At 30.2% G+C, this 15,410-nt stretch overlaps 1 protein-coding gene across 1 annotated transcript in view; it reads right to left on the bottom strand.

Annotated features, from left to right (window-relative positions):
• Positions 1-15,081, bottom strand: part of LOC130622780 (tuftelin-interacting protein 11-like) — a 28,643-nt gene extending 13,562 nt beyond the window's left edge. The window contains exons 1-14 of the mRNA XM_057438289.1: positions 14,524-15,081; positions 12,519-12,620; positions 12,015-12,042; positions 11,655-11,712; positions 11,221-11,259; positions 10,890-10,976; positions 9,678-9,761; positions 9,100-9,147; positions 8,600-8,653; positions 8,318-8,414; positions 7,791-7,896; positions 7,586-7,708; positions 3,889-3,991; positions 3,108-3,283 (exon numbers count right to left, since the gene is read on the bottom strand). Of these exons, the coding sequence (XP_057294272.1) occupies positions 3,108-3,283; positions 3,889-3,991; positions 7,586-7,708; positions 7,791-7,896; positions 8,318-8,414; positions 8,600-8,653; positions 9,100-9,147; positions 9,678-9,761; positions 10,890-10,976; positions 11,221-11,259; positions 11,655-11,712; positions 12,015-12,042; positions 12,519-12,620; positions 14,524-14,788 (1,370 nt within the window). The 5' untranslated portion in view covers positions 14,789-15,081. The remainder of the gene's footprint in view (positions 1-3,107; positions 3,284-3,888; positions 3,992-7,585; positions 7,709-7,790; positions 7,897-8,317; positions 8,415-8,599; positions 8,654-9,099; positions 9,148-9,677; positions 9,762-10,889; positions 10,977-11,220; positions 11,260-11,654; positions 11,713-12,014; positions 12,043-12,518; positions 12,621-14,523) is intronic.
• Positions 15,082-15,410: the final 329 nt, after the last annotated feature.

The raw sequence follows: 15,410 nt of genomic DNA, 5'->3' as shown, positions 1-15,410 counted from the left end.
GTCGTACCCTTTGTGTTATACTTGACACATTAACATTGGAACAATTAAAAGCTGCTATCTTGTATGAACGATGGTCACGAATACGCGAATATTTTTCAATTTTTTTTCAACAAAGGGACATTACATTTTTTAAACTATACTCCGTGGTCAAAGGTAGCAAGTTCTTGAATGCTTGAATTTCTGAGCATTTGATTTGAGAATGTATTTAAGCTGTAAATTTATAAGGACCGACTTGGGAAACGTATTTTTATATATAATCTGTGTATATTTCATCTTATTTTTAGAAAACTTATTTAAAAAACGGCGCAATACACTATCTTAAGTTCCCTCTTTTATTATTTATTTATGAAAAACAGGAATTACATTTTTTACAAATATTTCTTTCTACATGTACATGCATATTATATTTGCACTGCCATGGAAAAAAAAGATAAAAATATTAGCACGAAAATTTTAAATGAACAGAACGAGGCTAGCAAAATAGCAGCGTTAAAAAAACTTTAAAGAGGAAAACAACGTTGAATGGACAGACACCTCACTATTGCATTACATTTTGCTCAACCATAAGTACCTGTGGAAAACTCACTGTAGTCTTAAATTATTCAACGTCGTGAATGGTTAATTGATTTTTATTTAACATTCGAATCCTCTCAACAAGAATTTGAAACTTGAATAGAGATTATTTGTGAATTAAACAAGAAGATGAAACACATTCCCATGGCAACACTATAGAAAACAAAAAAAGAAAAAAAAGAAAATTTTAAAACGATAAAGTGATATGCGAAAGACACAACAAAATTTAACACGTTTTCTCATTGCTGCGAAAGACGAAAGTGAGTTCATTAAAAAACAAACCAAAAATCTCCAGCTAGAATACACAAACACAAGAACAGAACAACATGATGAACAACAGCGAATACTGCCGATCGTATCATCGTTTGGTGGAAGCGCTATCAATGCACCAAAAAAACACCATCTATATAATGGAAACTACAGTTATGCTATTCAATCTCTTCTCCAATTTGATCGTTATCTTTACAGTCTTCAAAACTGGAATGTTTAAAAAACGTGCCACACGCACCATGCTTTACCTCAGCGTGTCCAACATGTTGGTAGCATTGGTCACACAGCCCTACATGCTTTATCATTTTTACGACAACGGGTACAAGGTACATCACTGTGCTGTCAACATTCAAACAGCACTGGCTATGTTTTTCTTCCGCTTGATTTCCATCTACATAATTATGATTATGGTTTATGATAACCATATTCGCATCAAGTTCGTGGAGGAGTACCACGAGAAGATGAAATCGAACAAAATTCCTCTCTATGTGGCGTATGTGACCATAGTCGCTTTCATGCAGACAATATCACTCGGGATAGCAGCTGCAGTTAACATAGCGAAAGCGTATACCTCCATCGCAATACCAGTTGATGTTGTTTTATTCATAATGGTAACCTCGTTACATTTTAAATCCGCTGTTCTCTACAAAAAATACAAACAAACGGACGACGAGAATCTGCAGTATGTCAACAAAGAACTGAACAAACTCTGTTCAATCTTTCTAGTGACGATAGCTTTGTTCAACGCACCAGCCTTTTTGTTAGAGCTCATCGAACAAACAACGTCGAACACAAAGCAAGGGCTTTCCTTCCTCGTTCTATTCGGTTTTATATTTTCCAACAGCAGCTGTACGGTGTATGCGTTCACGTTCATTATCACTAACAATGATGCGTGCAAGTTTTGCAAACGGCATATACGTAAACTTTTTAGTTTGGTAATGCGAAAGAAAGGGAAAGTTGGAGACGCGAATTCAGACAGAAATGAGGTTAGCTGAGATTGATGTAAAAGAAAACATTGAAAAATCATATGCCGTGGAAATATGTTACAAACATGCCAGGAGATAAAAATTGTAAATACACTTGTAAATATACTTAAACATATTTGCTTTGTTTGTGATGAAATAGGCAACTATGATTTTGAGATTTCAGAGATGTGAAGGGCAGTCCATTCTGAATATATTCCACACTCCGTGAATTTAAAATAGGAAAATTTTTCCCTGTTTTTTTCTACCTTAAAATAATAAGATCAGATTCTATTAACTATGTCGTTGAATACATGCCGTTAACTGCACTTATTAAGTACCTCGTTCAAAAACAAGTAAATAAGGTCAAAAATATGGTCAAGGAAGTTAAAGCTTACATTTCTCAAATCATTTTAAGCTAAAAAAAAAACAGGTAAATATTTGTAAATCTCTTATATTTATAGGTCTGTACATGCTATTCGTTTTCCATCATTATTTTTGTCTTTTTTCAAAGAAATTATCCAGCACCACAACAGAAATCTTGAGATTTTTGACAAAGATATATTCCCCCAACACAATTTTATGCCTTTTGACTTTCAGAAAGAAATATATTAGTCTTCATGTTTGATAACACAGGACTTCTTGCAACCAGGGTTGGAAAGTAGTTGGTTTGCAATCTTATGAAGACTGGATTGGACGAAAACACCTTTACATAAAGGCTCATTTACGTTTTTTCTTAATTCAGTAATTAATGAGTCATTTATAGTTTTGTAAATGAAATGAAATTGAAACGATTTAAAATTCCTGAAGTGTTGAGTTAAGTTCGTAAACACACAAAACAAACGCTTACAGCGTTTCGAAATTTCAAAAAAAAAATTCGTTAGAAAATAAAATGAAAAAAAAAATTCTTAATTTTTAATTCAAGTCTTTTTTGGCAGAAATCACAATTAGCTTCAAAAAGAGATGTAATATCACCATAGAAATAACCGACCTAGCTTTTTAAATAATTAATAAAAAATGGTTGACAGAAAAAAAAATATCCGCCAAACCCACAAGTTTACCACTGATTCAAAAGTGTAAAATGCAATCTAGTCACGTGATAGAAGAAAAAAAACATGTACAACGTTCACCAGAGAGAGGATTGGAACCTTTAACCTTATTTACACCATTCAATTGTTAATAAAATTGTGCATAGATAGAGGATGGAGTGCGTAAGGGAAAAACGTTTGTCACCCTCACATTTTTGAACTCCTAATAAAATAGAAGTTGTGCAAAGGAAAAGTATTATTACAAAATCATTACCTTCTCTGTTCTTCAGAATTGAAGTTTGTATTCTGTTTATCCTCTTCCAATACATTCTTCCACAATTTCACGACATCAATTCCATATGTTGGATTAATGAATGGATGCCATGCTGAAAAATGTCGAGAGAGCAAGGGAAATCCAAGCGGGATTACAAGTTTCTCCAATCCATAAAGCTATAAAGTTGAACAACAAAGTTGATGCATCAATGGATTTGAAAATCAATTAATGTGTTCAGTTTGTATTGCTTCAAACAATTGAAATATTTTGTCAAATATTGATGTAAGCAAGAGGTTGGAAAAATAGCAATAAAACACTTCTCAAGAGAAACTTTTTTTAATAGTCGATATTGCTCAGTACAAACATAAAATACATATGTTTTTTGGTAAGCAAATGAAAAAAAAAATTAAGGTTAGAGTATGCTTACGTTATGCTGATTGTAGAAACACATTAAAGCTATATGAGTAAGATGAAATGATCCTAACTTCAATTTAAAAAATACAGTCACATGACAAAAGGTATAATCGCACAAGGTGACGTCACACAGCGCAGCAGTGTTAATTAAAAAACTTAATCAAAAGACTTTAGTTAGTTAAAATACTAGTCCCATGCTTGGAAACAGCATTATTAGAAGCCATGATGTGCCTTTTTATTGCTCTAAGGACTTACCCTGGTGGTGAGGCAACCATCCCACCTGCCCAAAAATATCAAACATGGAGAAGGTCCGCTTAGTATTTAACAGAAACAGTGTAACAAAAATAACATCAACTAAAAAAATAACCTTGTACTCTTCATAATAATTTTCTTGTAAAGTTTGAAAGCACTGTATTAATCCTTTCAGTGTCAACGCTTCGTCTTTGTCCGGTTGGAGACCAGCTTTGCAGCTAAATGCATTATTAAACGATTTTTCAAATGTCACATTATTAACAATTATTTTCAAATGTCACATTATAGACAATTATTTGCAAATGTCACATTATTGACAATTATTTTCAAATGTCACATTATTGACAATTATTTTCAAATGTCACATTATTGACAATTAATTTCAAATGTCACATTATTGACAATTATTTTCAAATGTCACATTATAGACAATTATTTGCAAATGTCACATTATTGACAATTAATTTCAAATGTCACATTATTGACAATTATTTTCAAATGTCACATTATTGACAATTATTTTCAAATGTCACATTATTAACAATTATTTTCAAATGTCACATTATTGACAATTATTTTCAAATGTCACATTATTGACAATTATTTTCAAATGTCACATTATTGACAATTAATTTCAAATGTCACATTATAGACAATTATTTGCAAATGTCACATTATAGACAATTATTTTTAAATGTCACATTATTGACAATTATTTTTAAATGTCACATTATTGACAATTATTTTTAAATGTCACATTATTGACAATTATTTTTAAATGTCACATTATTGACAATTATTTTTAAATGTCACATTATAGACAATTATTTTCAAATGTCACATTATTGACAATTATTTTTAAATGTCACATTATTGACAATTATTTTTAAATGTCACATTATTGACAATTATTTTTAAATGTCACATTATTGACAATTATTTTTAAATGTCACATTATAGACAATTATTTTCAAATGTCACATTATTGACAATTATTTTGAAATGTCACATTATTGACAATTATTTTTAAATGTCACATTATTGACAATTAATTTTAAATGTCACATTATTGACAATTAATTTCAAATGTCACATTATTGACAATTATTTTCAAATGTCACATTATTGACAATTATTTTCAAATGTCACATTATTAACAATTATTTTCAAATGTCACATTATTAACAATTATTTTCAAATGTCACATTATTGATAATTATTTTCAAATGTCACATTATTGACAATTATTTTCAAATGTCACATTATTGACAATTATTTTCAAATGTCACATTATTAACAATTATTTTCAAATGTCACATTATTGACAATTATTTTCAAATGTCACATTATAGACAATTATTTTCAAATGTCACATTATTGACAATTAATTTCAAATGTCACATTATTGACAATTATTTTCAAATGTCACATTATAGACAATTATTTTCAAATGTCACATTATTGACAATTATTTTCAAATGTCACATTATTGACAATTATTTTCAAATGTCACATTATTAACAATTATTTTCAAATGTCACATTATTGACAATTATTTTCAAATGTCACATTATTGACAATTATTTTCAAATGTCACATTATTGACAATTAATTTCAAATGTCACATTATAGACAATTATTTGCAAATGTCACATTATTAACAATTATTTTCAAATGTCACATTATTAACAATTATTTTCAAATTGACAATTAATTTCAAATGTCACATTATTGACAATTATTTTCAAATGTCACATTATTGACAATTATTTTCAAATGTCACATTATTGACAATTATTTTCAAATGTCACATTATAGACAATTATTTTCAAATGTCACATTATTGACAATTATTTTCAAATGTCACATTATTGACAATTATTTTCAAATGTCACATTATTGACAATTATTTTCAAATGTCACATTATTAACAATTATTTTCAAATGTCACATTATTGACAATTATTTTCAAATGTCACATTATTGACAATTAATTTCAAATGTCACATTATTGACAATTAATTTCAAATGTCACATTATAGACAATTATTTTCAAATGTCACATTATTGACAATTATTTTCAAATGTCACATTATTGACAATTATTTTCAAATGTCACATTATTAACAATTATTTTCAAATGTCACATTATTAACAATTATTTTCAAATGTCACATTATTGACAATTATTTTCAAATGTCACATTATTAACAATTATTTTCAAATGCAGAACTGAAAAACAAGAAAAAAAACTATACTTTTTTACTTTTTTTGAGCAAAAATCCTCTCTCCACCTTTTGCTAAATGTTATGTTTATGTTATACATAGTAATAAACTAGCTTGTTTACAGACTAGCTTGTTTACAGACTAGCTTGGTTACAGACTAGCTTGTTTACAGACTAGCTTGGTTACAGACTAGCTTGGTTCACAGGCAAAAAGCAGGAAGTAGTCGTTGATAACATAAAAAATGATGCACAGCCAGTTATGTGTGGCGATCCTCAAGAGTCCATACTCGGATTGCTATTATTTCTAATATTCTACAAGTTTCATAGCGTTTTACTTGAAGCTATCAATTTGCATTTAATTTGCGGACGACACAGCAATCTATTTCTCCAGTGAAGATTTTGTTATCCTGGAAAGGGTTTCGAATCGGGAACTCCGATTTGTAGAAGCATAAACTTCAATGGATGCTTTTTGGAAAGAGTAAAAGGTTGAAAAATGCTGAGGGAAATAAATTAATTAATAATAATTTAATTAATTTAATAATATCTCTATGGGAAAAGATATCCTTAACATACAGTTGCGTAAAAATCAAAGAAACGAAATGTTATAAATAACTGGGATCAATTGTAGATGCAAAAATGACTCTCAACACCAGCTTTGATTTCGCCTACAAAAAAGCTTTTAGAAGACTCTGTTTACTATCAAAACTACGACCACAAATGGATGACACAATTGCGGAGAAAGTTTACAAAACGATGGTTACACCTATAATCATTTTCAATTGTATCATCAATCTAAATTTGTGTGAGACAAGAAGGATAATTAACAACACATTTATAATACCATACAAAGAAATGCAGAAATGCGTGTAATTGTACGAAAATGTTTTCATGGTAGAACATGTTCGAATTTCTACAATTACTTCCAACTTTTCAATCATGGAAGGGTAACACGAAACAATCTCCATTCGCTGAAACTATCTACAGTACAGTTTTAGTGTTTTTTTAACAGGTCACATTTGTAAAGCAGGATTTTTCTGAAATGTATATTCTGTATAAATATTGATAATAAATAAATATAAAAAATAGGCGTGAACACTGTCACCTCACTTATTCATGTACTGGGTATGCGTACATTATTTATGCTTATACTTATGTCATCACTGGGAACCCGGCTTAAATAAATGATTTATTTAAATAAATATAAGGTTTCTGTATCTTGTTCATGATTTACGTCCCTCACTGTCAGGTAAAGCTGCAATACAATTAAACACATAGTGTAAACCACCCGTACCCCAACACTAACTGGATCATTACAAAATTGCCCTTATTGACCTTTTTTTGGGAGGAATGAAAAATAATTGAGGGGAATGCATGGAAATTTGTAAATAAACCTTTTTAAAAAATGGAGTAAAGATTTTTTTATTTATTTTGCGGTTGACATTTGTTAGTTTGTCATTTTATTCCCCATACATAGCCATAATTTCATATTAAATTTGTCATGGCACAACAAATATAAAAACTTAATTGGTGACACCTACAATGGGGAATGAGGGGGGTCGAAATATAAATGAAAAAATTCTTTCCTACCGATCTATTATTTTGCACACATGTTCCAAATTATTGATTTCATTTTCTTCTTCAATGCAAACTTTTTCAAGTCTTACCAACTCGTGTGTCATATTGACAACATTATCATTTTCAAATCGCTGTCTAGGAGAAAAAAAAAATATAGGAAAGGAACTTAACAAAATCAAAACATGCGTTTATTTAAAAATAAAATGTAGGAATTTACTGGCGATCTATATTGATAATCTCTGATTCTGCTAGGTCAACAAGTAAATTTAAATTGTAAACAAGTTCAGGAATATCGAAGGCTTTCTTATCATCTTCTATTATACCTAAAAGAGAAAATAAAATAAATACAGGCTAGTAGTAGGTTTTATCTTTAAGTCAATATAAAAGTAAAGAAATTCCAATTTAGGGCCATTATTCTCCAACTGAGCCTGTCAAAGGAAAAATTTTGAATGTTCAGAACATTTCTCTTGACACTAATTATTGTAATATCTACCAAAGAATGATCAAAGCAATAAATTTAAATCATTTCATTGTTTCATGCTTCAACCAATAAAAAATAAAAATGCATAAGCAATAAATGAATTTTTAGCTTTCAGAGAGGTTTTAAGAAATAAAAATATGAACTAGATAACAGGATAGATTAATTATTAGTTATTAGAAATGCTTGAAAAAGTCAACTGGTATTTTCAATTGGGAATTTGTCCATAATAAAGGAGAACAGACAGACAGAAGTGTAAGTGTTACCAGGATGTTTCTCTGCTTCATCAGGTTTTGCATGTTGATGGCCTAATGAACCATAACCTTGAAGAACTTTTGTTTGAGGACCAGTCATGTCAACTATCTACAAAAACAATTTGGAAATTATTTAGATGATAAAGGAGGGAGGGGGAGGGGGGAAAAACTAAACAACTATGAGACAACATAATAACGTTTCCAGGTTTTGTTTAATAATACTAACAGCATATAACTTGCGTAATGAAAATTGTGTTATGTATCATTGTGTTTTTTTATAAGTGAATGTATTACCTTAACATTGCTGTGAGAAAGTAGTGGAGCAAGCTTCTTGGCTGAACCACTTTTCTAAAGATACAGGTTATAATAGCAAACCGTTGAAACTTTTATGGATAATTACTATCTAAAAAATGATTTTTTATAAGAAAAAAAAATATCCGTCATACACCCACACATATACGCCTAGTGTTTTTGGGCACCCAATGCAATTTACAACATTACTTAACTGTCTATACTTATGATGTTGTGTGATTTTTTGAATCTTAAGCTTGACAAGTCAATATTTAGAAAGGCCTGCATAATTTAGGCTAACCAGATTCACCTTAAAAATAATCACAAAGATAATACTCAGAAGTGATGTCTCTCATTGCAATTTATAGAAAAGAAAAGGATATCTGGGCATTGGGTTGTACACAAGTGTACAAGTGTCTTACTTCCAACCATGTAGTCCGAGTCGAAAAAAATATTTTTAATGACTTTTTAACTAAAAGCATTTTTAAAACAAATTCCTGTACCTTCACTTCTTCTGCTGTTTTGTATACGTATTTTGGTTTCTTTACTTCCTACAACAAACACTTTGTTACAAACAACAAGCAATAACATTTATCAACCCTATCTACGCTTGAAAGTTAGTTCATCACCATTTTATAGCTTTAAACAGAAATAGATATTTTATCGCTCCTGGAAGTACTGAAACATGCTGTATTTGCCTCAATAAATGTTTTTGACTTGACTGCCTTGCATACGATTGTTTTCCTTGTTGATGATCTAACTCCGCTACTGCACCACAAAAAAGAAAATCGATATCTTTTTTTTACTAGAAAGAATTTTTTGCAAGCAAAACACGGGGTTAGTACTAAAAAAATTCTAGCACTTGTGAAATAAGCAAACTTAAATACTAGTCTGTGGAAAGTACACAAAAATTGTCTGTTACAGCAAAGTTGATAAAAATATATCACATCTGTTATTTGTAGTTTAAAGATTTCCTGTGCGGTTTAGCATGGTCCGGTTTTGGCAGACAAACAAATTTTGGGTATTATTATAGAAATAGATAACTTAATAATTGCTGCTAGTAAAAAAAAAAGACAATGACCTGGCCTGTTTTTTTCCATTGATGAAGCTTTTCTATCTCTTTTTTAATTTCTTTTTCTTCCTCTTCGTCAGTGTCATATACAGGCTAAAAATATAAACATTTGTTTAAAACAGTATGTGTAACAAGGAGACATAAATTTACAACATATAAAAATGTGATCTTCATTATCCACACTGTCAGAAAAATTTCAAAAATTAAAGAATGCAAAATTACTATTATTTTCCTCCATGTTGATAGTCATAATTATAAATAGTTCACCAATATTAACATAAGGGGGTTAACAAACGAGTTTTTATTCAGAATATGAACATAAAAAACTTTTTTGATTCATTTAATGCCCATCCCACCCTTTTTTACCCTCTGTAATTTCAAGGCCTTTCCCTATTAACGCTTTATTCATGCCTACTTGCATTTTTCTGTTTGAAAGAGAAACTGGTGTCTAAGTACGTTAGGGTTAAAAGTTGAAATATAAAAACTCAGTTCACACAAATTTGCCGACTGTAGAGAAAAATCTATCAGATGTGTTTTGGAAGCAACCATAAGCCATATGCCATTGATAACTTGTTAATGGTATTTTGTTGAAACTATTATAGAAATAGATGATACAAAAAAGATCAAAAATTGGAATTCCCAGTCTATACATTTTCTTTCTAGAATGATTTGCAACATTTCGATTTGCAAATTGTGAATTACGGCCTGCTATTTCAAAGCATATTCTAAAATTGAGAAGTTGCACAAGTTAGTTTGATTAAAATATTATAAGAATTTCAGATAAATAAAAATAGCATTAATCCAGCAAATTGAAGAGATTTACAAAAAATAAAAGGCAGTCAAGCTTTTTATCTTGTGATATGCAGTTGGGGTTAAGCACCCAATTATATAGTTGAATTGTGTAAGGTACATGCATTGAAGCTTACAAGAAAACAAGAAATTGTGAGTGACTGCATAGAAATATTTTAATTTTTGTTTTAAATTATAAGCCTAGAAGCAAGAATTTAGGTTTCTCTATAAAGGTTACATAGATTGTACAAAACCAGAAAGTGCATTATCATAAATATATGAGGCTTGACTTTTAAATTAAGAATGTCACCAAATCCTGGTACAGATCCAATAATTTCAAACAGAAAAGTTGTTGTAATAAAAATACATAATTCGAAAATCATTGTTTTAACATTTAGGTGGTTAGGACAAACCAAACAACAAATTACTTACATCAGATCCAGCTGGCTTTTCTGTACCATAAGCACCTATTGCAGCTCTTCCTCCTCGCTTAAATGCTTGAACAGGTTCAACTATACCCTGGAAAAAATATATAATAAAAAAAATAAGAGACTAAGCAGTGTGAACATTTCTCGATTTTTTTTGTAAAGGCAAAATTCTGGAGTTTGATATTATTCAAACCTTTCTTTGGTTTTCTTTTTTAAACACTGGAATTTGTAAAATTTGACCTGGCAATTTCATAAGTTCCTAAAATTTCTCCTCAAAAGTTGGGAGGACCGATGACTTTTAGTTGTTGTGGTAATAAATAATTTTTTTAGCATACTTCACCAGTTTTTCCAAGACCTTTTCCTTTGTATCCCATCTAAAAAAATGTTTTTGAATATACATGATTAAAATTGAAACTTTAATTAAAAATAACAGCCATATAAAACATTCTAAGTATCCAATTTGCTTATGACAGAAGAAAGGGTCATGCATCGAACATACGTAACTGTATATTCATAAAAATCTCATCTTTTTAAATTCTCCACAATATTAAACCTTTGTCCTGAATAACAGAAAATTGCACAAGGCAGTATATTAACACAGATTTAGCCTTGATGTACATAACAATGTTTCTCTTATGTAGAAAATTTTTGTCCCCACAATTACAACTGTTGCAAATTTGAAATAGTATGTATTAAAAGATTAAAGATTTGTCATAACATATATTTTTATAGTTAATCTACCAAATAAAAATATTTTGTGGGCTGTTACCTTTTCCAACATTTTACTTCCAAAACCAGTGGTGTATTTTTCCCATGCTCCAAATTGTCTATAAAGCAAATGTCAAAACCATCTGTAAGATACAAAGTTCAGTATCCTTTTGCAAATTTGTGGTTTTAATGATGTACAGCAATTGAGGTAAAAAGGTAGGTTGTATGAAGCTTGTATAATAGAATTTAATTTTGGTGTAGAACAGGCCTTACAGTAATAACCTCGGTATCACGTTGCCACGTGATCTTAAGCAAAAGGGCGGATTTTCAGAAAATTCAATCACACGCCGATTAGCTTTCAAGTATTCAAGCTTTCAAGTATTCAAGTACAAAACAAGGATATATATAATTAACATCTTACTTTGTGTTCTTTTTAAATCTGGCACCATCTAAAATGTAACAATAGCAATAAATTACATTACCTACTTGAAGTCTGGTCTTCCTGGTAAAAATTTTGTGCTGGTCTTGAGGCAGTTCACACATAACAATATTCATGAACATGTTACTATTACTTGCACTGTTCTTTGGCATTCTTTTAAGTTTTTTAACAAGTCTTATAGAGAAGTATGTAAAGCAAAGTTATAAAGTGGAATTTTGGCTTTTAATAACCAAAATTGTACTTGTATTTTTTCTCCTAATATTACTGTTTACTCTTTAAAAGAATTACATAATTCTCTTGTAACTTTGAGTCATCTTGGCATATCATTATTTCAAGTATATTAAATAATGTTACATATAGACTTTCAGTGTCAGACTTTACACCCCTACTTATTTGATTGAGTGAATCAAGCTTAGTAATTCATTTTCTAGACATGCCTTAAACAACAGGCTTTAAAAAAAAGACTGTTGTCAGAGATTTAATTACCAAAAAAATTTTTTTTGGAAGCATCTTGTTTCAATGTTTGATTTTTCTTATTTTGACTTGACACAAATTTCTTGGCATCTTCTGTGTTGATTACTTCGTCACCTATAAAAATATGAACTTCATTATTCTACCTAATGCAGGTATACACAATGCAGTCATCTTTACATACGACTTTAGGTAAAGTTAATGGGAAACAGTTTATAAAGCATCAAATCTTAAAATCACAGATTTAGTTAAAACTTCTTGAGAAAGAGCACAAAAAAATTAATTTAGTGCTCGCATGGAGTAGATTCAAATAATTTTTTTATGAAAAGCACTGAAATACACCTACTCAATAAGAAATTATCAATTCTTTAGAAAACAATATACTTACAGCCAAACCTGTGTTAACGGTCACCCCTCTATAACCACCACCTGCCTATAATGACCACTTTAAAGTGCACCCCTTCAATTTAAATAGCAGTTGAATCTGCCATAGTGACTACCTCCCTAAAGGGATCAACCACAAAATTGGCTCCCTAGTTGCATCACAACCTGTATATAACAGCCACTTAAATATGATTGTCCCCAGCTGAAGTACGTCGTTTTTATTTTCATGGTAATTTTGTTGTTGGGAACTCCTTCTATTTTGCACAATTTTCAATAAAGCCAACTCACTTTTACATGCTACATTATTAAATAATTATAAACTTTACAAGTGACAAGAAAATAGCTAGCTAAACAGCAAAACAAAGTTTTCTGTTTCTCAGACTGATATAGTACAGGCGATTGTGCGTAGTATAATCGAGTTTCAATATATTGAAACATAAAAATTTTAGAAAATCTCTCAGTTGACAAGTTGGCTCGTTGCATTTGATATCTCGAGACAATCAACATCTACTTTTATCAACCTTCGTTTTGTATTTCTTGATCCTCGAATACAGAGTATTGCTGAACGCAGTAAACAAAATGATAATTTCGTCCGAAGCCAGTTTGTAACGGTACTTTGTTCTAGATTTCTTTTTTCCGCTACTTTATGCGACAGAGTGGAGATAAAATGTTCTGTCTCTCGACTGGATCCCCCATATGGTGTGAAAATCAGCGGTGTAAATGATCCGTGTTCTACTTCTAGCACTCTTTGTCCATATGCACGTTTCTTGATGTTTTCATTCGATTTGAATGCATTAGGCAGTTTCTGATTGAGGTATGTTAAAGCGAATGGGTTAAATTATTACATTCTCTGTTTCTGATAAGCCATTCTAACGCTATGAAACTTTTATCAAAACTTTATTTATCTTGTACAGTCCGCTATGTTTAATTGTAGAAAAATATTTCCATGAGTTGACTAAAATAATAAAGTCTGAATGTTTTTGTTAGAACTTTTTAGATTCAATGTTGGAAAGTACTTCTATTTTTCTTATTAACTTCTTTGTATGTGGCAGGGATTTGCAGTATGAAAAAAAAATAAAACATTATTCAATACTAGTTTTTGTGGTGTTAGATTAGTTGTAGATTGATAATGATAAACTTTTGATTGATAAACATAAAACATCGCTGTTTCTTATCATTTGAGTTTTACACTTATGTAATTGTCTGATGGCAATACAAAACACAATATGGGTAGAGAATAAGCATGTATTCTAATGGTGCCAGTGAGAAAAAACAAGTGCAATTCATTGCATCTTAGACCTGTAATTTACCTTTGTTTGCAAACGTCCCAAGAACTGTAACATCAAAAACCTGTCCTAGACAGCCAAACTAGAGATGGTTACAGATTGTTATAGACAGGTTCTCTCTTCTAGTAAGTGGCCGTTATAGACAGGTTTGATATATATATATATATATATATACTATTCTTATGTGGTTAGAAAATGTAGTTTTTTTTAACATTTGGTGATAAGTCCTACATGTATCCTTAAAAAAATAATAAAGAAAAAACCTCTTTACATTAGTAAAAGTTTCATTATTGAAATCAATGACTACACTGTTTTGTTTTTAAATTGAATACCACTAAAAACTAGCTCACCTGAATCTCCACTCCCAGTTTGCTCTCCGTCTTTGTCATGAAATAGTCCACCTGTTACAAAACCCAATGGCTGAGTATAGTTTGCCATCTTTTTTCTTGTACCTCTTTGGTATCCTCCACCTTCCTCTTCCTCATCGTCTGATGTTGCCCAGATTCCATAAATTGCTTCAGCTTTAGTTTGCATATGTCTTCTTCCAGGATTTAGTTCACTTTGTAGGTCATGATCGGTAATTTCAAAACTCTCCACTTCTTCTTCCGAATCCATTTCTGTTATATATTTAATGCCAACTAAGCATTTTGGTGTATATACTTATTTCTTAGTATTGACTTAAAAGTCTAAAAAATATTAACTTATTTTTAATTATCTATCTTCATTTTAAATAGAAAAATTGATAAAAGCTTAATTTCGGGCCTTCTCTAATAGATTTGACAAAATATAAGAGCACAGTAAATCATCAAAAATAAAACAGAAGTAGGACAACATAGAATTGAAGCACATACAGTTTTCAATACAATATTTTTTATCAAACTGAAACATTCCTCATCCTCAGAAAAAATAAAATAAAAATTATATACTACAAAATTTAATTTGATTGTTATCTCAACTACTAATGTGATGGTATTGGGGAAAATGGTAACAACTTATATAATGTTATCAGTGCTCGAATTAGAAAAGTAAAGTCAGTTCGCAAAAATTTCGGCACTCTGTAACGAAGTAAAGCACTATCTACATGTGGCCTGGGAACACTGTAGATCGATTACCATTGGCTTGTTTACTAGTAGCTACTTGTTTTTCGACAAGAATTTGTATTTTTTGTGACCTTTACTTTATTCTGCGTTATTATTTTTTTGTTGGAGACAAGTGGGGAACGTTTAAACTCGTGAAC

This window comes from Hydractinia symbiolongicarpus, chromosome 12 (assembly GCF_029227915.1).
Source record: "Hydractinia symbiolongicarpus strain clone_291-10 chromosome 12, HSymV2.1, whole genome shotgun sequence".
Lineage (NCBI taxonomy): Eukaryota > Metazoa > Cnidaria > Hydrozoa > Anthoathecata > Hydractiniidae > Hydractinia > Hydractinia symbiolongicarpus.
The sequence above is the reverse complement of the archived record's forward strand: the minus strand, read 5'-3'. Positions and strand labels throughout refer to the sequence as shown.